General features: G+C 42.4%; 1 protein-coding gene across 1 annotated transcript in view; it reads right to left on the bottom strand.

The window, feature by feature from the left end:
* Positions 1-24,443, bottom strand: part of LOC139830371 (uncharacterized) — a 40,790-nt gene that overhangs the window by 546 nt on the left and 15,801 nt on the right. The window contains exon 4 of the mRNA XM_071818368.1: positions 1,577-2,738. Coding sequence (XP_071674469.1) covers positions 1,577-2,738 — 1,162 coding nt within the window. The remainder of the gene's footprint in view (positions 1-1,576; positions 2,739-24,443) is intronic.

Genomic DNA, 24,443 nt, shown 5'->3' with positions numbered 1-24,443 from the left:
CAAATTGCAATTGCAATGTGACGTTTCGTGCGACATGGGGTACCTAACAATTTTTCGGTTAATTTTTTTCATTAAGACTTTTAGCAGCAACAAATAACAACAACAACAACCAAGCCTTTCAGTCCCAAACAAGTTGGGGTGGACTAGAGTTGAAACCCATACGATTTTGAAGTCAAATCATGATTTTGGAACGTGGATAGCTAACTTCCATGCACCTCTGTCCATGGCTAAATCGTTGTCGATATTCCGAACCTTTAGGTCTCTCTTAACGGACTCCTCCCATGTCAAGTTTGGTCTACCACGACCCCGCTTAACATTCTCAGCATGTTTTATCCGTCCGCTATGCACTGGCGCTTTCGGAGGCCTCCGTTGGATATGTCCAAACCATCTGAGACGATGTTGGACCAGCTTCTCTTCAATCGGTGCTACTAAACTCTCTCCCGTATATCGTCATTCCGTACTCGATCCTTTCTTGTGTGGCCACATATCCATCTCAACATGGACATCTCTGCTACACTTAACTGTTGGATATGTCGTCTTTTCGTTGGCCAACACTCCGCGCCATACAACATCGCAGGTCGGATAGTTGTCCTATAAAACCTGCCTTTTAGCTTTTGTGGCACTCTCTTGTCATAGAGTACGCTAGAAGCTTGGCGCCACTTCATCCAACCAGCCTTGATTCGGTGGCCCACATCTTCATCGATATCGCCATCCTTCTGCAACATGGACCCCAAATATCGAAAAGTGTCTCTCTCCGGTACCACCTGCCCATCAAGGCTAACCTCTCCCTCCTCGTGCCTACTAGAACTAAAACTACATCTCATATATTCAGTTTTAGTTCTACTAAGCCTAAAACCTTTCGATTCTAGAGTTCACCTCCACAACTCTAACTTTCTATTAACCCCCGCTCGGCTATCATCGACTAGCACCACATCATCTGCAAAGAGCATACACCAATGGATATCTCCTTGTATATCCCTTGTGACCTCATCCATCACCAAATCAAAAAGATAAGGGCTAAAAGCTGACCCTTGGTGTAGCCCTATTCTAATTGGAAAGTCATCAGTGTCGCCATCACTTGTTCGAACACTTGTCACAACATTATCATACATATCCTTGATGAGGGTAATGTACTTTATTGGGACTTTGTGTTTCTCCAAGGCCCACCACATGACATTCCGAGGTATCTTATCATAGGCCTTCTCCAAATCAATGAACACCATATGAAGGTCCTTCTTTTGCTCCCTGTATCTCTCCATCAACTGTCGTACCAAGAAGATGGCTTCCATGGTAGACCTCCCAGGCATGAAACCAAATTGGTTTTTGGTCACGCTTGTCAACCTTCTTAAGAGGTGCTCAATGACTCTCTCTCATAACTTCATAGTATGGCTCATCAGCTTGATTCCACGGTAATTAGTACAACTTTGAACATCCCCCTTGTTCTTGAAGATTGGTACTAAAATACTCCGCCTCCATTCTTCGGACATCTTGTTTGACCGAAAAATGAGGTTGAAAAGCTTAGTTAGCCATACTATCGCTATGTCTCCAAGGCCTCTCCACGCCTCGATGGGGATACCATCAGGACCCATCGCATTGCCTCCTTTCATCCTCCTTAACGCCTCCTTAACCCCAGACTCCTGGATACGTCGCACAAAGCACATGCTGGTATCATCAAAGGAGTCGTCTAGCTCAATGGTAGAGCTCTCAACCTCTCCATTGTAAAGGTTGTCAAAGTACTCCCGCCATCTTCGCTTGATCGCATCATCCTTCACAAGAAGCTGATCCTCTCCATCCTTGATGCATTTGACTTCGTTGACATCCCTCGTCTTCCTCTCCCTAAACTTGGCCATCTTATAGATGTCCCTTTCGCCTTCCTTCGTGTTTAAACGTTGGTAGAGGTCCTCATACGCCCGACCCCTTGCTTCACTCACCGCCCGCTTTGCAGCCTTCTTATCCATCTTGTACTTCTCCATGTTAGCTGCACTCCTGTCCAGATATAGGCATCTGAAACAGTCCTTCTTCTCCCTAATAACCTTCTGGACCTCATCGTTCCACCACCAGGTATCCTTAGCTTCCCTTCTACTTCCCTTAGTCACCCCAAACTCCTCTACAACGACCTTCCGCAAGCAGGTCGTCATACTCGTCCACATCATGTTTGCATCGCCTCCTTCCTCCCAAGGGCTCTCCTTAATAACCCTCTCCCTGAAAGCCTGGGATGCCTCACCCTTGAGCTTCCACCATTTCGTTCTAGCGACTTTGGCGTGCTTACCCCGCTGGACACGGATCCTAAAGCGAAAGTCAGCAACCACCAGCTTATGTTGAGGGACAACACTCGGTATCGCCTTAAAATCAATGCAGGCGCGTCTGTCTTCTCTTCTAGAGAGGACAAAATCAATCTGGCTAGAGTGTAGACCACTACTGAACGTCACTAGGTGGGATTCTCTCTTTCTAAAGAGGGTGTTAGCTACGACCATGTCATAGGCTAGAGCGAAGCTCAGGACGTCTTCTCCTTCTTGGTTCCTGATGCCATAGCCAAAACCCCCATGCACCCTTTCAAAACCGGTGTTAGATGTACCCACATGGCCATTGAGGTCTCCTCCTATGAAGAGCTTCTCACCAATAGGTACCCTCCTAACCAAGTCCTCCAGTCCTTCCCAGAACTCCCTCTTGGTGCTCTCATTGTGGCCTACTTGTGAGGCATACACGCTGATAACATTGAGGACTAAGTCCCCAACAACCTGAAGGGGTTCGTTGCATAGAAAACAAAAATTTTCCTACCGCAAGACGAATAAAACCAAGATCTAATCTATGGAACACCCAAGATCTAATCTACAAGATCGAATCAACGAGATTGATGTGAGACTAACCCTTGAAGATTTCCAAAGCCTACGAGATCAGATCTCGTTGTTGGTGTAGACGATCATCCCCAGTGCTGCAATCCGGCAGCACTTCCGTACTTGGTCGCGCGTACGGTGTCGATGAAGCCCCTTCCTCTCCCGTTCCAGCGGGCAGCGGAGGTGTAGTAGATCTCCACGGAATCCCAGCAGCACGACGGCGTGGTGGTGGTGGTGGAGAAGATTTGCTGTAGGGCTTCGCCTAAGCACACGAGCGTATGGAGGAGGAAGAGAGGGGCGGCCAGGGTTTTCTGGATGGTCTGGTGGCCGGCCACCCCCTCCCCTCTTTATATAGGGGGAGGGGTCGGCCTAGGGTTCCCCCTGGGCCCCACCTATCCCTTTTGGCCGGCCAAGGGGGGAGACTTTTCTTCCCCCTCAAGTCTTCCCCTTATCTCTTCGTTTAAACACTTTATTTTAGAGATAGATCTTATCTCTAGATTTAAACCATTTAAATTAAGAGATAGATCTTATCTCCAAGGGGTAGGCCGGCCTGGGCCCACATGTCATAGTGGTCAGGCCCCACCATGCCATGTGGCGCCTATGTGGCCTCTCCCGGGGTGGTGGGCCCACTGGTGGCCCTCTAGAACCTTCTAGAAGCTCCGGTCAAAACACCGGACTTTTTCCCGAACCCCGGAAACTGACTTCCCTTATATGAATCTTATTCTCTGGACCATTCCGGACCTCCTCGTGATGTCCTGGATCCCATCCGAGACTCCGAACAAAAACTTCGGACTCCATCTCATATTCCGAATCTACTTATGCGACATCGAACCTTAAGCGCGTCACCCTACGGTTCGTGAACTATGTAGACATGGTCGAGACTCCTCTCCGAGCAATAACCAATAGCGGGATCTGGAGATCCATAATGGCTCCCACATATTCAACGATGACTTAGTGATCGATTGAACCATTTACATACGATGCTAATTCCCTTTGTCATGCGATATTTTACTTGTCCGAGGTTTGATCATCGGTATCTCCATACCTTGTTCAACCTCGTTACCGACAAGTACTCTTTACTCGTACCGTGGTATGTCATCTCTTATGATCCAATCATATGCTTGCAAGCTAATCAGACGACATTTCACCGAGAGGGCCCAGAGTATATCTATCCGTCATCGGGATGGACAAATCCCACTGTTGATCCATATGCCTCAACTTACACTTTCCGAATACTTAATCCCATCTTTATAACCACCCATTTACGCAATGGTGTTTGATGTAATCAAAGTACCCTTCCGGTGTAAGTGATTTACATGATCTCATGGTCGAAGGACTAGGCAACTATGTATCAAAAGCTTATAGCAAATTGAACTTAATGACTTGATCTTATGCTATGCTTATTTGGGTGTGTGTCCATTATATCATTCCCCCAATGACATAACCTTGTTATTAACAACATCCAATGTTCATGATCACGAAACCATGATCATCTATTAATCAACAAGCTAGTTATACAAGAGGCTTACTAGGGACTCCTTGTTGTTTACATAACACACATGTATCAATGTTTCGGTTAATACAATTATAGCATGGTATGCAAACATTATCATAAACACAAAGATATATTATAATAACCTTTTTATTATTGCCTCTTGGGCATATCTCCAACAGTCTCCCACTTGCACTAGAGTCAATAATCTAGTTTACATTTGTAAAGATATAACACCTTGGCCTTCTGGTGCTTATCATGCTTTGCTCACGGGAGAGGTTTTAGTCAACGGATCTGACACGCTCAGAAAAGTATGTATTTTGTAATTCATTTGCGTCTCAACGCATCACTCATTTTCCAAATGAGTCGGCACTAATTATATATGCTTAGTCCTCTGGTGGAACCTTAATTCCGCGGTCTGAAATATGTCACTAATATTGTCACACACAATATAGCTTCAAAGTTCTGACACTATCGGAACTACACCAAGTTCTCAAAGAACTCCTCGACTTAACATCCTTAGTCATTGTCAAAACAATGACATACTCTGCCTTTGTTTGTAGAATCCGTCACGATATTTAGAACTCATCTAAATCTAGCATAGACTTCTTCTAGCTCATTGTGCTACCTTTTAAACAACACTTAGCCTAATTGAGATTGAAATTTTATTTTTATATGTGATCAAACTAATATCGATGCAACACTTTACATCGATTTGTTTATCATTACCCATATAAAACTATATATATATATATCCTTGGTTCTTCTAAAGCACTCAGGGATATTCTTGCTGTTGTCCAATGATCATTACATGAATCATTCTGGTATATGCTCGTAACACTTTAGAGCACAAGACATCTGATTTTGTACATATTATTCGTGATCTAAAATCACTCATGTGTTTTTACTCATTGAGTGTCAAATACACTCAAGTCTTGTTAAACCTTCACATGAAAAAGAACAGTTCTTAACATTTTTATATTGAACTATTTCAATATTCATTCTATGTACTTCGACTTAATCTTATTATGTGTTTCAATCTATCTTCATAGATATTGACACTAAATATGTTTCAGTCCATATCCTTTCATTGAAATTAATTCTCAATGAAACCTTTTTAATCAATTATATAATTACATTATTTATAATCAACGATATGTCATCTACATAAAGTATTATAAATATGTCTCAGCGCTCCCACTTAATTTCTTGCAAATGCAAGCATCTTCATCGTTTCTGATGAAATAAAAAACTCTTTGACTATTTCATCCGGTGAAGATTCCAACTCCGCGATACTCATTTCATCCAATTGAAGTTTGTATACCTATCTAGTATTCCACGGACCAGCAAAACTCTTGGTTGTATCTAGTATACATCCTTCATACATACTTCTGGTAAAGAATGTATTTCTGCCATCCTACTATCATATCTCATAAAAGAAATATGTAGCGATTACTAGAATAATCCTCATAGACTTTAAGCATTGCCACGGAAGATCTTATCTTATCGTAGTCAACTCTTTGAACTTTGTCGTAAACAACTTTTCGATAAGTTAAGCTTCTTTAAGGATATTCCATCCAAGTCCATCTATTTTATAGATCCATTTACCTTCAAAAAGTATTCATCTATCTTGGATTTCACGGCGCATAGCCATTTTAACGGAGTCAGGGCCCATCATAACTTCTTTGTTTGCAGTTGGTTTATCATTGTTCAAAATCAATCCTTTGTCCACAAATCATTTATTTGATCACAAAGTAAACCATACCTACAAGGTTCAATATGTACTTCAATCTTCATGGCTAAAACACTTTGTAGTCATGGGAGCCATGATCGTCGTAGCCGCTTCCGGAACCATTTCCGATGCTGCGCTACTCTGATCATTATGCTCAGGTTCGTAAACCTTATCAAGTTCTATTGTCCTCCCACTCAAATACTTCGCTAGAAAACAATTTCTTGGAAATAAGCAAGTAACATTAACAAACACTTTTGTCTTTTACTTCGTAGTGGGAAGAATTCCCAATCCATTCTCTTGGGATAACCAACAAAGACATTCATCCGGTTTTGGTTGTAAACTCATTTACTTATGCTATGCATACCAAATTTTAAGAAAGGACTATTTAGGGTTCATACCCATGCCATAACTCGTATGGTGTCATTTCAACGGATTATGATGACGCGCTATTTAGTGTAAAAGCGGTAGTCTCTAAAGCATAATCCACAAAAATATAATGGCGTCATTTTTCTCATCATTAATCCAACAAGGTTTGGATACATCTCTCGGATACTTCTTCATCACTATGATACTCCAAGAAACGTGAGTTGTAGAACAATTTCATAACTCTCTTAGATGTTCGCTAAAACTCGTAATTCAAATATTTCCACCATGATCCAATCATAGATATTTGACCTTTTTTTATTACGATGATTTCCACTTCATGCTGAAATTTATTTGAATCCATTCAAATGTTTCAAACTTCTTCCTTATCGAATATATCCATATATATACTCAATTCATTGTTGGAAGTTTTCATGAAGTAGAAGAATCTCCCGCACACAACTATGCCCAGTGAATCATATACATCACTATGTATGTTTCCACTAAGTTAGTTGCCCGTTCAACTGTTGGCCTATGAACGGTATTTAAGTCATTTCCTTTTAGAAAAGATTTGCAAGCGCCAAATGATTCAAAAATCATATGACTCCAAAATTCCATTCAAACGGAGTTCCTTCATGCGTTCCTTTCTAACATGACCTAAATGGCGGTTCCACTAATGAGTGGAATTCAAATCATTTGCCTTATGGCATTTTAGCGTCAGTGTTATGTATGTATGTTTCACCATTAAGATTTATAATAACTTATCCATCGTACATGGAGCAATGTCATAATTTGAACAACTCATTGTCTTCATTTGACCAGAGCAAAATAACAATTTATTAAGTTCTTTATTATAAATTTTAAGGGCTAGGTAGAATGCCAACGACAAACATAATAACACTTTATTATGTTCCAGACGTGCATTATTACCATATTCCTTATCAGTCACTTAGGCCATCGTATTCTTGTATTGCGTTGTATTGTATGACATCTCATACCAACCAATCTGGTACAAATACCCAAGAATTTTATTATGTGACCAAACAAGGAATACATCCATAACATGTATATCATCTATATACACATGAGCTAGACTTTCTAGTCTTTTCTTTCTTTCTGCCAAAATATCTTTTGTAGTTTCTCTTTTAGCTTTCCTCATTCTCAGAAAACACTTCACCTTCAATAACTTCTAGGTACATTGGTCAAATACCAATAACCTTGAGGTTCTTACTTTAAAGTTGATCATCATATGACAAGTGTTCCAGATTTCACTATTAGTAATTTTGCAATATGATGAAAAATTTCACTCATAATTTTATCCATCATATCATGACGACTTTCCGAGACCATGTCTGTACATGCTAGGCTCGTAAAGTTTAACCTCGGTATTCGCATGTGCAAATCTGGCTTGCACCCGTTGTATGCACACGTAGAATCTATCACACCCGATCATCACGTGATGCTTCGAAACGACGAGTCTTAGCAACGGTGCATACTAAGGACGATCACTTCATGGATATGCGAATATCGTTAGTGCCCAACTTGTTGGAGGATCGGAACGCCTAGCGTCTTCAACCTTCGTACATTCCCATAAAACTTATGAGTTTATGTAGTCTCACTATATTATATTCTATCATCTTGCAATAGGGTCTTAGATATCACACATATCTCATACCTTGCTTATTTCTGAAAACAAAATTTCCAGCTCCTTACTTTTCAAACGGATTTGAACTTCAAGTTTCACGGAGACAAGATGATTTGGTACTAATTGAAACCATTGCTATTTGAATCATCAATGTGAGGTTTACTAAAAGTTTGCATTAGGACTTAATCATATCTTGATTCTTTAACAATACGATACCAGTCCGTAAAGTTACTTGTCAGACTTAACAGTATTTCTATCTCAATTACAAGACTAGCGCATGGTAGAAAACGGATGCCAATTCTACAAACTTTAATTCAAAATACTATTCAGACTATGTTCATGATAATTAGTTCATATTTTAATCTAATTACTAATGAACTCCCACTTAATACAACATCCCTCATGGTTGTTAAGTGGTACATGATCCAAATCCACTACACCAAAACCGATCATCACGTGAGATGATGTAGCTTCAATGGTGAACATCAAGATGTTGATCATATCATCCATATGACTCGTGTTCAACCTTTCGGTTTCCTGTGTCCCGAGGCCATGTCTGTACATGCTAGGCTCGCCAAGCAAACCCAAGTATTCCGCGTGTGCAATCATGGCTTACACCCGTTGTATGTGAACGTAGAGTCTATCACATCCGATCATCACGAGATGCTTCGAAACGACGAACTGTAGCAACGGTGCATACGAGGGAAGAACACTTTATTATCTAGATATTAATGTGAGGGATCATCTTATAATGCTACCGTCGCGATCTAAGCAAGATAAGATGCATAAAGGATTAACATCACATGCAATTCATAATATGTGATATGATATGGCCTTTCTTCTTGTGCTTTTGATCTCCATCTCCAAAGCACACGAGCATGATCTCCATCATCACCAGCAATGCACCAAGGTCCATGGCACCGCTTCATGGTTGTCCATCACTTATAGCTACTATAACAACTACTTGAAATAAAGCTATTACATGATGAATAGACACGCAGATCTTAACAAATTTAAAGACAACCATTAGGCTCCTACCGGTTGCCATAATACAATAATGAACATCTCATACATCAAATATAATCATCATCACATCATGGCCATATCACATCACCAAACCCTGCAAAAACAAGTTAGACGCCTCTAATTTGGTTCGCATATTTTACGTGGTTTAGGGTTTTCGAGTGAGATCCAATCTACCTACGAACATGAACCACAACGGTGATACTAGTGTTGACAATAGAAAGTGCAAATTGCAATCTTCACTATGGTGGGAGAGACAGACACCCGCAAAGCCACTTATGCAATACAAGTTGCATGTCAAGCGTGGAGCAAGTCTCATGAGACGCGGTCATGTAAAGTTAGCCCGGGCCGCTTCATCCCACCATCCCGCAAGATGCAAAGTACACAAAATAAAGCAACAAAAGCATCAACACCCACAAAACCATTGTGTTCTACTCGTGCAACAGATCTATGCATAGACATGGCTCTGATACCACTGAAGGGGTTCGTTGCATAGAAAACAAAAATTTTCCTACCGCAAGACGAATAAAACCAAGATCTAATCTATGGAACACCCAAGATCTAATCTACAAGATCGAAGCAACGAGATTGATATGAGACTAACCCTTGAAGATTTCCAAAGCCTACGAGATCAGATCTCGTTATTGGTGTAGACGATCATCCCCAGTGCTGCAATCCGGCAGCACTTCCGTACTTGGTCGCGCGTACGGTGTCGATGAAGCCCCTTCCTCTCCCGTTCCAGCGGGCAGCGGAGGTGTAGTAGATCTCCACGGAATCCCAGCAGCACGACAGCGTGGTGGTGGTGGTGGAGAAGATTTGCTGTAGGGCTTCGCCTAAGCCTGCACAGCGTATGGAGGAGGAAGAGAGGGGGCGGCCAGGGTTTTCTGGATGGTCTGGTGGCCGGCCACCCCCTCCCCTCTTTATATAGGGGGAGGGGTCGGCCTAGGGTTCCCCCTGGGCCCCACCTATCCCTTTTGGCCGGCCAAGGGGGGAGACTTTTCTTCCCCCTCAAGTCTTCCCCTTATCTCTTCGTTTAAACACTTTATTTTAGAGATAGATCTTATCTCTAGATTTAAACCATTTAAATTAAGAGATAGATCTTATCTCCAAGGGGTAGGCCGGCCTGGGCCCACATGTCATAGTGGTCAGGCCCCACCATGCCATGTGGCGCCTATGTGGCCTCTCCCGGGGTGGTGGGCCCACTGGTGGCCCTCTAGAACCTTCTAGAAGCTCCGGTCAAAACACCGGACTTTTTCCCGAACCCCGGAAACTGACTTCCCTTATATGAATCTTATTCTCTGGACCATTCCGGACCTCCTCGTGATGTCCTGGATCCCATCCGAGACTCCGAACAAAAACTTCGGACTCCATCTCATATTCCGAATCTACTTATGCGACATCGAACCTTAAGCGCGTCACCCTACGGTTCGTGAACTATGTAGACATGGTCGAGACTCCTCTCCGAGCAATAACCAATAGCGGGATCTGGAGATCCATAATGGCTCCCACATATTCAACGATGACTTAGTGATCGATTGAACCATTTACATACGATGCTAATTCCCTTTGTCATGCGATATTTTACTTGTCCGAGGTTTGATCATCGGTATCTCCATACCTTGTTCAACCTCGTTACCGACAAGTACTCTTTACTCGTACCGTAGTATGTCATCTCTTATGATCCAATCATATGCTTGCAAGCTAATCAGACGACATTCCACCGAGAGGGCCCAGAGTATATCTATCCGTCATCGGGATGGACAAATCCCACTGTTGATCCATATGCCTCAACTTACACTTTCCGAATACTTAATCCCATCTTTATAACCACCCATTTACGCAATGGCGTTTGATGTAATCAAAGTACCCTTCCGGTGTAAGTGATTTACATGATCTCATGGTCGAAGGACTAGGCAACTATGTATCAAAAGCTTATAGCAAATTGAACTTAATGACTTGATCTTATGCTATGCTTATTTGGGTGTGTGTCCATTATATCATTCCCCCAATGACATAACCTTGTTATTAACAACATCCAATGTTCATGATCACGAAACCATGATCATCTATTAATCAACAAGCTAGTTATACAAGAGGCTTACTAGGGACTCCTTGTTGTTTACATAACACACATGTATCAATGTTTCGGTTAATACAATTATAGCATGGTATGCAAACATTATCATAAACACAAAGATATATTATAATAACCTTTTTATTATTGCCTCTTGGGCATATCTCCAACACAACCAACTTGACAAGGATCATCCGGTCCCCTTGCCTCTTGACGTCCACAACTCCATCCATGATGCTCTTATTGACCAAGATGCCTACTCCATTATTTTTTGAAGTTGTCCCCGTGTACCACAACTTGAAACCGGTATCCTCCACCTCCTTCACCTTCTGTCCCTTCCATTTGGTCTCTTGGACGCATAGGACATCAACACGCCTCCTCAACGCCGTATCAACTAACTCCCGTAACTTACCCGTCAAGGACCCTACGTTCCAGCTACTGGTTATTCAATATGAAAAAAAGACTTGCTAAGACTTAGGTGGTAGTTTATTTACCGTGCATCTTGCTACACCGTATGTACTGTGGTGCTAATAATTCAAGCTTGCTTTTCGATGCATTGATAGAGTTTGATACAAGCCTAGAGAGGCCACACCCAAATACAACGGGACACACTACGATGTGGGGAGCAGTGCCACAAGCCTTGAAGCCCCTGTCTTCCACGATTTGGCCTCTGCCTTTATCGTGTCGACCAAGTTGTGAAGGTCAGGTCGTGCACCATCGACGATGACATCGTTCCTCCGCTTCCATAGCTAAAGTTGTATCAAATCACAGACACTTATTATGCATTGGCCAACACTTCATATATTATGGATAGGAGAGGGGAGATATTAACCTCACTAGTATTATATGTATCATCACTTAATTTGGTATTTTGACATCACCAACTCCTAATCCTAGCTCTGCCACAGCACCATGCCAGCTTGTGCGAGAGACAACGCACCAGGTGATGGGCTCCCGCACTGTACTATTAGTTCTTGCGGGGTTTTCATTGTGGGTTTCTACTTCCTCCTATTCGATGAATAAGACACACGTATTCCAAAATAAATTTTGACTGGAAAAATTTAGTAACAAAATCTTTATTATATTCTATATAATCGGTATCGTTGGATTCGTATTAAAAACATTTCTAATGATGCTAATTTTATACCAACAATTGTTATATCTTCGAAATAATTTTTGGTCAAAGAACAAAAACACGGAAAAAGAGGATGACTTGTTCATTAGAATGGAGAGAGCAGACCAATACACACATAGTTGATATGACACAGGTCCGCGATCTTTCCCATGCGGAAACGCGCCAAAACCCGGAAAAGAGGGAAAAAATAAAGCCAACCAAGCGGTGCTAGAGCGTGTTCAATAATATAGCCAACATGAGGCTATAAGACATTGCCATGTCATCTATAGCTAGCTTTATCGCCAATATGTACAATAGTTAGGTACGAAGTGTTGAAGATATGCTAGAGAGGCAATACTAAAGTGGTTATTATTATACCTTCATGTTTATATTCCATGCTCTAATTGTTTTAACTGGAACATTAATACATTTGTGTTTTGTAAACTAACCGGAGTCCCTGGTAAGTCTCTTGTTTACACTAGCTTGTTTATTAACTGATGATTAAAGTTTCCTGGTCACGAACATTGAAAATTGTTAATAACATGATCATGTCATTAGGAGAATGATATGATGGACTGATACGTCTCAAACGTATCTATAATTTCTTATGTTCCATGCTACTTTTATGATGATACTCACATGTTTTATACACATTATATGTCATTATTATGCATTTTCCGGCACTAACCTATTAACGAGATGCCGAAGAGCCTTGTCTTTGTTTTCTGCTGTTTTTGGTTTCAGAAATCCTAGTAAGGAAATATTCTCGGAATTGGACGAAATCAACGCCCAGGGTCCTATTTTTCCACGAAGCTTCCAGAAGACCGGGGGAGAGACGAAGTGGGGCCACGAGGCGCCGCCACACTAGGGCGGCGCGGCCTGGACCCTGGTCGCGCGGCCCTATGGTGTGGGGCCCTCGTGAGGCCCCCTGACCTATCCTTCCGCCTACTTAAGCCTTCGTCGATGATAGTTCCAGTACCGAGAGCCACGATGCGAAAAACCTTCCAGAGACGCCGCCGCCGCCAATCCCATCTCGGGGGATTCAGGAGATCGCCTCCGGCACCCTGCCGGAGAGGGGAATCATCTCCCGGAGGACTCTACACCGCCATGGTCGCCTCCGGATTGATGTGTGAGTAGTTCACCCCTGGACTATGGGTCCATAGCAGTAGCTAGATGGTCGTCTTCTCCCCATTGTGCTATCATTGTCTGATCTTGTGAGCTGCCTAACATGATCAAGATCATCTATCTGTAAAGCTACATGTGCGTTTGTTGGGATCCGATGAATAATGAATACTATGCTATGTTGATTATCAATCTATCTATGTGTTGTTTATGATCTTGCATGCTCTCCGTTGCTAGTAGAGGCTCTGGCCAAGTCATTGCTTGTAACTCCAAGAGGGGGTACTTATGCTCGATAGTGGGTTCATGCCTCCATTAAACTGGGAGTGACAGCAACCTCTAAGGTTGTGGATGTGCTGTTGCCACTAGGGATAAAACATCAATTCTATATCTAAGGATGTATTTGTTGATTACATTACGCACCATACTTAATGCAATTGTCTGTTGTTTGCAACTTAATACTGGAAGGGGTTCGGATGATAACCTGAAGGTGGACTTTTTAGGCATAGATGCATGCTGGATAGCAGTCTATGTACTTTGTCGTAATGCCCAATTAAATCTCACACTACTCATCATAACATGTATGTGCATTGTTATGCTCTCTTTATTTGTCAATTGCCCAACTGTAATTTGTTCACCCAACATGCTTATTCTTATGGGAGAGACACCACTAGTGAACTGTGGACCCCGGTCCAATTCTTTTACATCGAATACAATCTACTGCAATACTTGTTTCTACTGTTTTCTGCAAACATCATCTTCCACACTATACATCTAATCCTTTGTTACAGCAAGCCGGTGAGATTGACAACCTCACTGTCACGTTGGGGCAAAGTAATTTGGTTGTGTTGTGCAGGTTCCACGTTGGCGCCGGAATCCCTGGTGTTGTGCCGCACTACACTCCGCCGCCATCAACCTTCAACGTGCTTCTTGGCTCCTACTGGTTCGATAACCTTGGTTTCTTACTGAGGGAAAACTTGCTTCTATACGCATCACACCTTCCTCTTGGGGTTCCCAACGGACGTGTGCATACACGCTATCAAGCATATTTTCTGGCGCCGTTGCCGGGGAGATCAAGACACGCTGCAAGGGGAGTCTCCACCTCCAATCTCTTTACTTTGTTTTTGTCTTGCTTTACTTTTATTTACTACTTTGTTTGCTGCACTAAAACAAAACACAAAAAAAATTAGTTGCTAGTTTTAATTTATTTATTGTCTTGTTTGCTTTATTAAAAACACAAAAAATTAGTTACTTGCATTTACTTTATCTAGTTTACTTTATTTACTATTGCTAAAATGAGTAATCCTGAAGTTGAAGTTCGTTCGTTTAAACAACAAGGGGGAGAATGTTTAAAAGATGCTTGGTATAGAATTAGTGATGCTCATAATAGGTGCACTAAGAAACACTCCACTATTATCCTACTCAGGAATTTTTATGTTGGTATCTCTAGTTGGAATAGGTATGTTCTTGATTGTCTCGCGGGAGGTAATTTCCTAGGCGCTCCTGCTTTAGAAGCTAGTTGCATTATTGAGAGTCTATTTGGAAAACCACCTGTTAATGAAGTTAAAATTGAAATCTCTCTTGAAGATGTCATGAAAAAGATGGAGACCATAGAGCAAAATCTTCCGAGCATTGAGACTAAATTGGGAATACTATTTAATAGCACTGATAAACTTGATGAATCTCTAGGAGGAATTAATGAGAGAATTTCCGTCTTAGAAACTTGTGCTACTCATGGTAATCAAGCCCATAGGATTAGTAAACTTGAAGAAGCTATGGGAATTTTGGGTTCAACTTTTTCTTCTCTTAATTATAGGGAGAAAGCTTATGTGGGTAAGGAGCAAAAGTTCATGTATGTCTCTAAGGTGCCTAAGCCAAAAACTATTATAGGCCTAAAATTGACAAAGCTCTTAATACCAATATAGATAATGGAGCATCCAATGCTTCATCTCTTGATTACACTTGATACACACTTTCTGCGCCTAGCTGAAAGGCGTTAAAGAAAAGCGCTTATGGAAGACAACCCATCATTTTACTACAGTATTTTTGTTTTATATTTGAGTCTTGGAAGTTGTTACTACTGTAGCAACCTCTCCTTATCTTAGTTTTATTGCATTGTTGTGCCAAGTAAGTCTCTAATCGAAGGATGATACTAGATTTGGATTACTGCGCAGAAATAGATTTTCTTGCTGTCACGAATTTGGGCTGAATTCTCTGTAGGTAACTCAGAAAATTATGCCAATTTACGTGCGTGATCCTCAGATATGTACGCAACTTTCATTAGTTTTGAGTTTTCTCATTTGAGCAAGTCTGGTGCTCTAAAAAATACGTCTTTACGGACTGTTCTGTTTTGATAGATTCTGCCTTTTATTTCACATTGCCTATTTTGCTATGTTAGATGGATTTCTTTGTTCCATTAACTTTCAGTAGCTTTGTGCAATGTCCAGAAGTGTTAAGAATGATTGTGTCACCTCTGAACATGTGAAATTTTTAATTATGCACTAACCCTCTAATGAGTTTGTTTTAAGTTTGGTGTGGAGGAAGTTTTCAAGGGTCAAGAGAAGAGGATGATACAATATGATCAAGGAGAGTGAAAGCTCTAAGCTTGGGGATGCCCCGGTGGTTCATCCCTGCATATTTAAAGAAGACTCAAGTGTCTAAGCTTGGGGATGCCCAAGGCATCCCCTTCTTCATCAACAACATTATCAGGTTCCTCTAGTGAAACTATATTTTTATTCCATCACATCTTATGTGCTTTACTTGGAGCGTCTGTTTGTTTTTGTTTTTATTTTGTTTGAATAAAGTTGGATCCTAGCATTGATTGTGTGGGAGAGAGACACGCTCCGCTGTTGCATATGGACAAGTATGTCCTTAGGCTTTACTCATAATATTCACGGCGAAGGTTGAACTGCTTCGTTAAATTGTTATATGGTTGGAAACGGAAAATGCTATATGTGGTAATTGGTATAACATCTTGAATAATGTGATACTTGGCAATTGTTGTTCTCATGTTTAAGCTCTTGCATCATATACTTTGCACCTATTAATGAAGAAATACATAGAGCTTGCTAAAATTTGGTTTGCATAATTGGTCTCTCTAAGGTCTAGATATTTTCTAGTAAGAGTCGAACAACAAGGAAGACGGTATAGAGTCTTATAATGCTTTCAATATGTCTTTTATGTGAGTTTTGATGTACCGGTTCATACTTGTGTTTGCTTTAAACAACCTTGCTAGCCTAAACCTTGTATCGAGAGGGAATACTTCTCATGCATCCAAAATCCTTGAGCCAAACACTATGCCACTTATGTCCACCATACCTACCTACCACATGGTATTTCTCCGCCATTCCAAGTAAATTGCTTGAGTGCTACCTTTAAAATTTCTATTCTTTATCTTTGCAATATATAGCTCATGGGACAAATAGCCTAAAAACTATTGTGGTATTGAATATGTACTTATGCATCTTCTCTCTTATAAGTTGCTTGTTGAGCGATAACCATGTTCCTGGGGACGCCATCAACTATTTCTTTGTTGAATATCATGTGAGTTCCTATGCATGTTCGTCTTGTCTGAAGTAAGGGTGATTTATCATGATCAAATGGTTTGAGTATGCATGTTGTTAGAGAAGAACATTGGGCCGCTAACTAAAGCCATGATCCATGGTGGAAGTTTCAGTTAATTTGGACAACAAACCTCAATCTCTCATGAGAATATTATCTGTTGTTGAATGCTTATGCATTAAAGAGGAGTCCATTATCTGTTGTCTATGTTGTCCCGGTATGGATGTCTAAGTTGAGAATAATCAAAAGCGAGAAATCCAATGCGAGCTTTCTCCTTAGACCTTTGTACAGGCGGCATAGGGGTACCCCTTTGTGACACTTGGTTGAAACATATGCTATGCTATGATAATCCATGTAAATCCAAGCTAATTAGGACAAAGTGCGGGCACTATTGGTATACTATGCATGAGGCTTGCAACTTGTAGGATATAATTTACATAACTCTTATGCTTTATTACTACCGTTGACAAAATTGTTTCTTGTTTTCAAAATAAAAGCTCTAGCACAAATATAGCAATCCATGCTTCCCTCTGCGAAGGGCCTTTCTTCTACTTTTATTGTTGAGTCAGTTTACCCATTTCCTTCTATCTCAAGAAGAAAACACTTGTGTTAACTGTGCATTGATTCCTACATACTTGCATATTGCACTTGTTATATTACTTTATGTTGACAATATCCATGAGATATACATGTTACAAGTTGAAAGCAACCGCTAAAACTTAACTTTCCTTTGTGTTGCTTCAATACCTTTACTATGAAACAATTGCTTTATGAGTTAACTCTTATGCAAGACTTATTGATGCTTGTCTTGAAAGTACTATTCATGAAAAGTCTTTGCTATATGATTCAATTGTTTACTCATTACATTTACCATTGTTTCAAATCGCTGCATTCATTACATGTGCTTACAATAGTATTGATCAAGATTATGCTGGTAGCATTGTCACTTAAGAAATTATCTTTGTTATCGTTTACCTACTCGGGACGAGTAGGAACTAAGCTTGGGGATGCTTGATACGTCTCAAACGTATCTATAATTTCTTATGTTCCATGCTACTTTTATGATGATACTCACATGTTTTATACACATTATATGTCATTATTATGCATTTTCCGGCACTAACCTATTAACGAGATGCCGAAGAGCCGATTCTTTGTCATTGCTGTTTTTGGTTTCAGAAATCCTAGTAAGGAAATATTCTCGGAATTGGACGAAATCAACGCCCAGGGTCCTATTTTTCCACGAAGCTTCCAGAAGACCGGGGGAGAGACGAAGTGGGGCCACGAGGCGCCGCCACACTAGGGCGGCGCGGCCTGAACCCTGGCCGCGCGGCCCTGTGGTGTGGGGCCCTCGTGAGGCCCCCTGACCTATCCTTCCGCCTACTTAAGCCTTCGTCGATGATAGTTCCAGTACCGAGAGCCACGATACGGAAAACCTTCCAGAGACGCTGCCGCCGCCAATCCCATCTCGGGGGATTCAGGAGATCGCCTCCGGCACCCTGCCGAAGAGGGGAATCATCTCCCGGAGGACTCTAGACCGCCATGGTCGCCTCCGGATTGATGTGTGAGTAGTTCACCCCTGGACTATGGGTCCATAGCAGTAGCTGATCTTGCGAGCTGCCTAACATGATCAAGATCATCTATCTGTAAAGCTACATGTGCGTTTGTTGGGATCCGATGAATAATGAATACTATGCTATGTTGATTATCAATCTATCTATGTGTTGTTTATGATCTTGCATGCTCTCCGTTGCTAGTAGAGGCTCTGGCCAAGTCATTGCTTGTAACTCCAAGAGGGGGTACTTATGCTCGATAGTGGGTTCATACCTCCATTAAATCTGGGGGAATGACAGCAACCTCTAAGGTTGTGGATGTGCTGTTGCCACTAGGGATAAAACATCAATTCTATATCGAAGGATGTATTTGTTGATTACATTACGCACCATACTTAATGCAATTGTCTGTTGTTTGCAACTTAATACTGGAAGGGGTTCGGATGATAACCTGAAGGTGGACTTTTTAGGCATAGATGCATGCTGGATAGCGGTCTATGTACTTTGTCGTAATGCCCAATTAAATCTCACACTACTCATCATAACATGTATGTGCATTGTTATGCTCTCTTTATTTGTCAATTGCCCAACTGTAATTTGTTCACCCAACATGCTTATTCTTATGGGAGAGACACCACTAGTGAACTGTGGACCCCGGTCCAATTCTTTTGCATCGAATACAATCTACTGCAATACTTGTTTCTACTGTTTTCTGCAAACATCATCTTCCACACTATACTTCTAATCCTTTGTTACAGCAAGCCGGTGAGATTGACAACCTCACTATCACGTGGGGGCAAAGTAATTTGGTTGTGTTGTGCAGGTTCCACGTTGGCGCCGGAATCCCTGGTGTTGCGCCGCACTACACTCCGCCGCCATCAACCTTCAACGTGCTTCTTGGCTCCTACTGGTTCAATAACCTTGGTTTCTTACTGAGGGAAAACTTGCTTCTATACGCATCACACCTTTCTCTTGGGGTTCCCAACGGACGTGTGCATACATGCTATCATGGACATACATCCATTGTAAGCATATCAAGATCAAGTCATTAAATTCGTTTTGTTGTAGCTCTCAAATACATAGTAATCTAATCCACCATGAAAACATGCCAATCACTGACACTGGAGGAATGCTTTGACGAAATCAAATGTCACACTATAACTAGATGATTATAAAAGTGGCGCTAGGTATTCTGAAAGTGATAGTTGAGGCTCATGAAGCAAGAGTGAGATTTGTCCATCCAAATGACGAAAAGATATACTCTGGGCCCTCTCGGTGAGATAGCATCCAATTAGCTTGCAAGAATGGGACTAGGTCACAATGGATGGCATATCACGCAATGAGTAAAGAGTACTTATCGGTAGCAAGATTGAACCAGGTATAGTTGATATCGACGATCGAATCTCGGATAAGTGAATTATCACGAGACAAAGGGAATTGGTCACAGTGTATATGTTTCATTCGATCACGAGGTCATCGTTGATCCATTAGGAATATTTATGTCACACTGTTAGTAATTCATCGGAGAGGTGTCTCGATCATGTATGCATCATTCTCAAACTATAGGGTGACACACTTAACGTTCAATGTTGCTTAGGGTAGATACGAGAATATGGTTAGGAGACACAAATGTTTTTAGGAGTCTCAGATTTGATCTGGAACATCACAAGGAGGTTCAGAATAGTCCAGAGAATAAGATTCATATATGGGAAGTTACTTTCCAGGTTTCAGAAAAGTTCGGGAACTTTTCGGTGTCATGCCGGAGGGTTTCTAGAAGGTTCCTAAGGGACCACCTGTCGGCCCACTGACCTGAGAGGGGCCACATGAGCTGAGGGGATGCAACCCAACCCTAATGGTGTAAGGGTACATTGCCCCTATGTGTGGTTTTGGTAATTAATGTCAACCCCTATGGACTAATGTTTTCATTGAGTTTATATGAAGGAATATTCCATAGGTTCTATTTGTATTCCATGTGTTGGATTCAAGTATGGATGCCATGTAAATAAAGATACATCTTGTGTATTGGCATCAAGATCATCGATTTGAAGATCTATATGTGATATGATCAAGAAGAAGAAATGAAGAAGGAGTTCTTATATGGAACTCAATATTGGCCATGCTCTATCCTATGAGATAAGCAATGAATGATCAAGATCTTGAGAGCTTGATTCCAAGTGAAGAATTCTTTATACACCTCAAGATAGTATGATAGAGTATGAGAAGATACAAGGTTGAGTAGGGCAAGTTCAAGATGATCATCTCAAGTGAATCACATGCTTGAAGCTTGCCGTCCATTTGGTGTTAATGGACATGTGAAGATGTGCATCAATAGAGCTTTCCCATCATGGTTATGGGGGAGCATTTGTGAGTCTACACGAAGCGACGATGATCAAGTGAGGCATTCCGGCTTGAGTGGAGCGTGAAGAGCTATCATCAAGATCAAGCGGGATGCGCAAGGCAAAGGTATGACCTTGCTAGGTTTTCCTTTTACCGGTCTCAAGGTGATTGTTGGGAGACCGGATTATAGGATAGATAGCCGCACTATCAAGAGGGGCTTTCGGTTGGGTAACTTGATCACATCGTCTTAGGGAGCTCAATCCTTTGCATACCTTGCATATCCTTATTGCTTCTTGGTGTTTCTCTGTGAGAGGTTATTGAGCTTGTTGCTAGCTTTACAACAAGCCCAAGTTCATCGAAAACGGAATCCGCATGCATCTTCTATTGCGTTTTCGAGTTTGGACGTCTTCACCGTTTCTTGACGGTGGGAGACTGAACGGATCGTATGCCGCACCTAGAGGGGGGGTGAATAGGTGCTAACCAATTTTTAGTTCTTTTTCAAATTAGGCTTGACACAAAGGTAAATTCTCTAGATATGCAACTAAGTGAATTTACCTACATGACAAGGCAAGCAACTAAGCAAGATATAGCTACGCAATAAGAGATAGAATGGGATAGAGGTAACCGAGAGTGGAGCACGCGGAGACACGGAGATGATTCCCGTAGTTCCCTTCCTTTGCAAGAAGGTACGTCTACGTTTGGAGGAGTGTGGTTGCTACGAAAGCCAAACCAACAGCCACGAAGGCTTCACTCAGATCTCCTATGGGCAACGCCACGAAGGCCTAGCCCACTTCCACTAAGGGATTTTCTCGAGGCGGAAACCGGGCCTTTACAAGGTTCTTGGGGCACACATCCACAACTGAATTGGAGGCTCCCAAATCTGTAACAATACAACAATCAACAACAACACATCAACACAAATCAACTAGGGAACCAAATAGGAACACTAGCATGAGATCCCTCAAACAAATGAGGGGGAAATGAAAAACGCTTCGGTGAGGATGTAGATCGGTGTCTTCTCCTTCGAATCTCCAAAGATCAAGAGCTTTGGTTGGGGGAGGAAGGAGATCTTTGGAATCTTGTGTTCTTGAGGTGGCTCTAATGGTGGTGAAGCTTGGCAGATTTTTCTTGCAATGATTGAGCAACTTGTACCTTTGGAGAAGAGAGCTATTTATATGATTGGAGCTCTCAGATCTGACCGTTGGGGCAAAATCCACTAACACCGGAAGTTCCGGCCAGGAGGGCCGGAAGTTCCGGCTGGCACCGGAAGTACCGGCCAGGAGGGCCGGAACTTCTGCCAGGAAAAATCTTCGTCAGACAACCAGTTCAGCAAATGCTTGGGCGGAACTAGGGCGGAACTTCCGGTGACCGGAAGTTCCAGCCAAGTTCCGGCCAAGTTCCGGAATTTCGAGAAAACCTTACTGGACTATACTGAGCCACAAATGCCGATTTCCGGAACTAGCCCGGAAGTTGGGCGGAAGTTCCGCTGACCGGAACTTCCGGCCACCAGCGTCGGAACTTCCGGCCAGGGAACAAAAACAGCGAGCAGCACTGTGCTGAAGGGTCTCTGCAGAACATGCCAGGGCGGAAGTTCCGCCTGCTGGGGCCGGAACTTCCGGCAGAAGTAAAAAGACCTTCAGACTTTCAGAATAGGCAAACCATCTCGCCGATCAAATATATATTCCGAAAACTTGTACCTGTCTACATCAACACACATAAATATATACCTAGTGTTGACATCAAACACACAAAACCCAAAAGGGCGGGAAATGTTCTTTCAATCTCCCCCTTTTTGGTGTCTGATGACAACACAAGTATTTGCAAGGAATGAGGCATGTAAACCAACAATGTGCAAGATGTAGAGGAGCTCCCCCTAGATATGAGCATTGGTACAAAAGAAGCTCCCCCTATATCTTGCAACCATCTTCCATGGGTTAGCAATAAGATCATGCACAATACAATATAGTGATAGGCATATGGATAAAAAGATCATGCACACATAAATAACCATGGAAGACTCACATACGGAGTTTGCCATACACATAGATAAGGTTCCAAACACATAGATAGAGTTTACAAGCCAAATAAACTAGGAACATAGTTCAACACCACAAGGATAAATAGAATCACAAGCGATAAAAATCAAAGCTAACACGAGCTTGTGACTCCCCCATGCAAATACCCAACGGAGAGCAACCTAATATGGTCTCACTCTCCCCCTTTGGCACCAAGGCACCAAAAAGGGAAAGGAGAAACTACACGTCCCAAGGGTCGGCATTAGCCCAGCCGGGAGGGAGGTTCAATGTAGCGCCGGGGTAGGGAGGAGTGTGAGGAGGAGACTCGATCTCAAGACCATCTGGAGGGAGAGGCATGCCATGCTGAGAGACCCACTCAGCTTCCGGAGTAATGTTCTCCTCGGAACCGGGAGGAGATACTTCCACCTCAAGAGCCCTCATGATGCTCTTTTGATGAACCCGAGACTTCTTGGCTTCTGCATGCTGCTGATACTGACGATGGTTGACTGCAGAGGTGAGGCAAAAAATCTGTCTCATGCGGCGAGCAAGCTTAGAAGCCCAGCTAGGTGGCTTCTCATCCGTGGGGATAACATCTTCAATAGGGGAGTTGTGGCGCTTGGTCCTCAAAACCTTCACTTCATGGGATGTGATATTGAGAGGAATAGAGTGAATGAGGGTACTCTCATAAGTTTCAACCCAAGTGTCCTCAATGAGCTTCATAATGTATGGGGCAAACGCGGGAAGCTTCTTCTCCAACATACATGACCACATCTCATGATAGATGTAGTCCATCACATCAAGCCTCTCGCCGGTGCCCTTCTTAGCAAAAGAGTTTGCCATAAGATCCACTTCATATAGATGTAGCTCATCAAGGTTGCCACCCTTTGGTCCAATGGTTTCCCGGTAGACTCTAAGCATAATGTCCCAAGTAGGGAGAAGATCCGCACTCTTGCCCGGAATACCCCAACCTTTGATGTAGAGGGGATCCAAGACTTCCCTTGTTTGAGCAAAGGAGCTATCATGGCACCTCCAACCATTTTCATCTATGCCCGGGTAGCGAGGGTATCCAAGGGCACTTCCAAACTTTGCCAAGTTATACTCAAGAAGTCTTTCATGAGACATCCACCGGAATGTTCTAGCTTCATCCGATTCAAAGTGTACGGTGGCATAGAATTGATGGATCAATCCGACATCATAATCCTTGTTGAGCTCCATAATGGGATAGAGCCCAAACTCTCCACACATAGCATAGGCTTCTCGAAAGTAACTAGAAGCGGCCATCTTCCCGGTGTCAATGGCATGTTGAGGGGTTACCCCCTTCTTGAATGGCACATACACCTCATAGAAAATCTCCTCTTGGGTCTTGTTGTGGAACCGCTTATCCCCAACCCTATTGTTCCGGGGGGTGAGGTAAGGGTTGTTGCGGTCAGAAACCCACCGGCGAGCAGCGACGGGCAACACAGTAGAGCCGGGAGGCTCCCAGGACTGCGGCTGGCCCTGGTCCCTCCGAGCGACGGCCCGCAAAGACTCGGCACGCACGTCCGATGCTGATGCAAGGGCGTGCCACCTGACCTATACCTG

This window comes from Lolium perenne, chromosome 4, assembly GCF_019359855.2.
Source record: "Lolium perenne isolate Kyuss_39 chromosome 4, Kyuss_2.0, whole genome shotgun sequence".
Classification (NCBI taxonomy): Eukaryota; Viridiplantae; Streptophyta; class Magnoliopsida; order Poales; family Poaceae; genus Lolium; species Lolium perenne.
The sequence above is the reverse complement of the archived record's forward strand: the minus strand, read 5'-3'. Positions and strand labels throughout refer to the sequence as shown.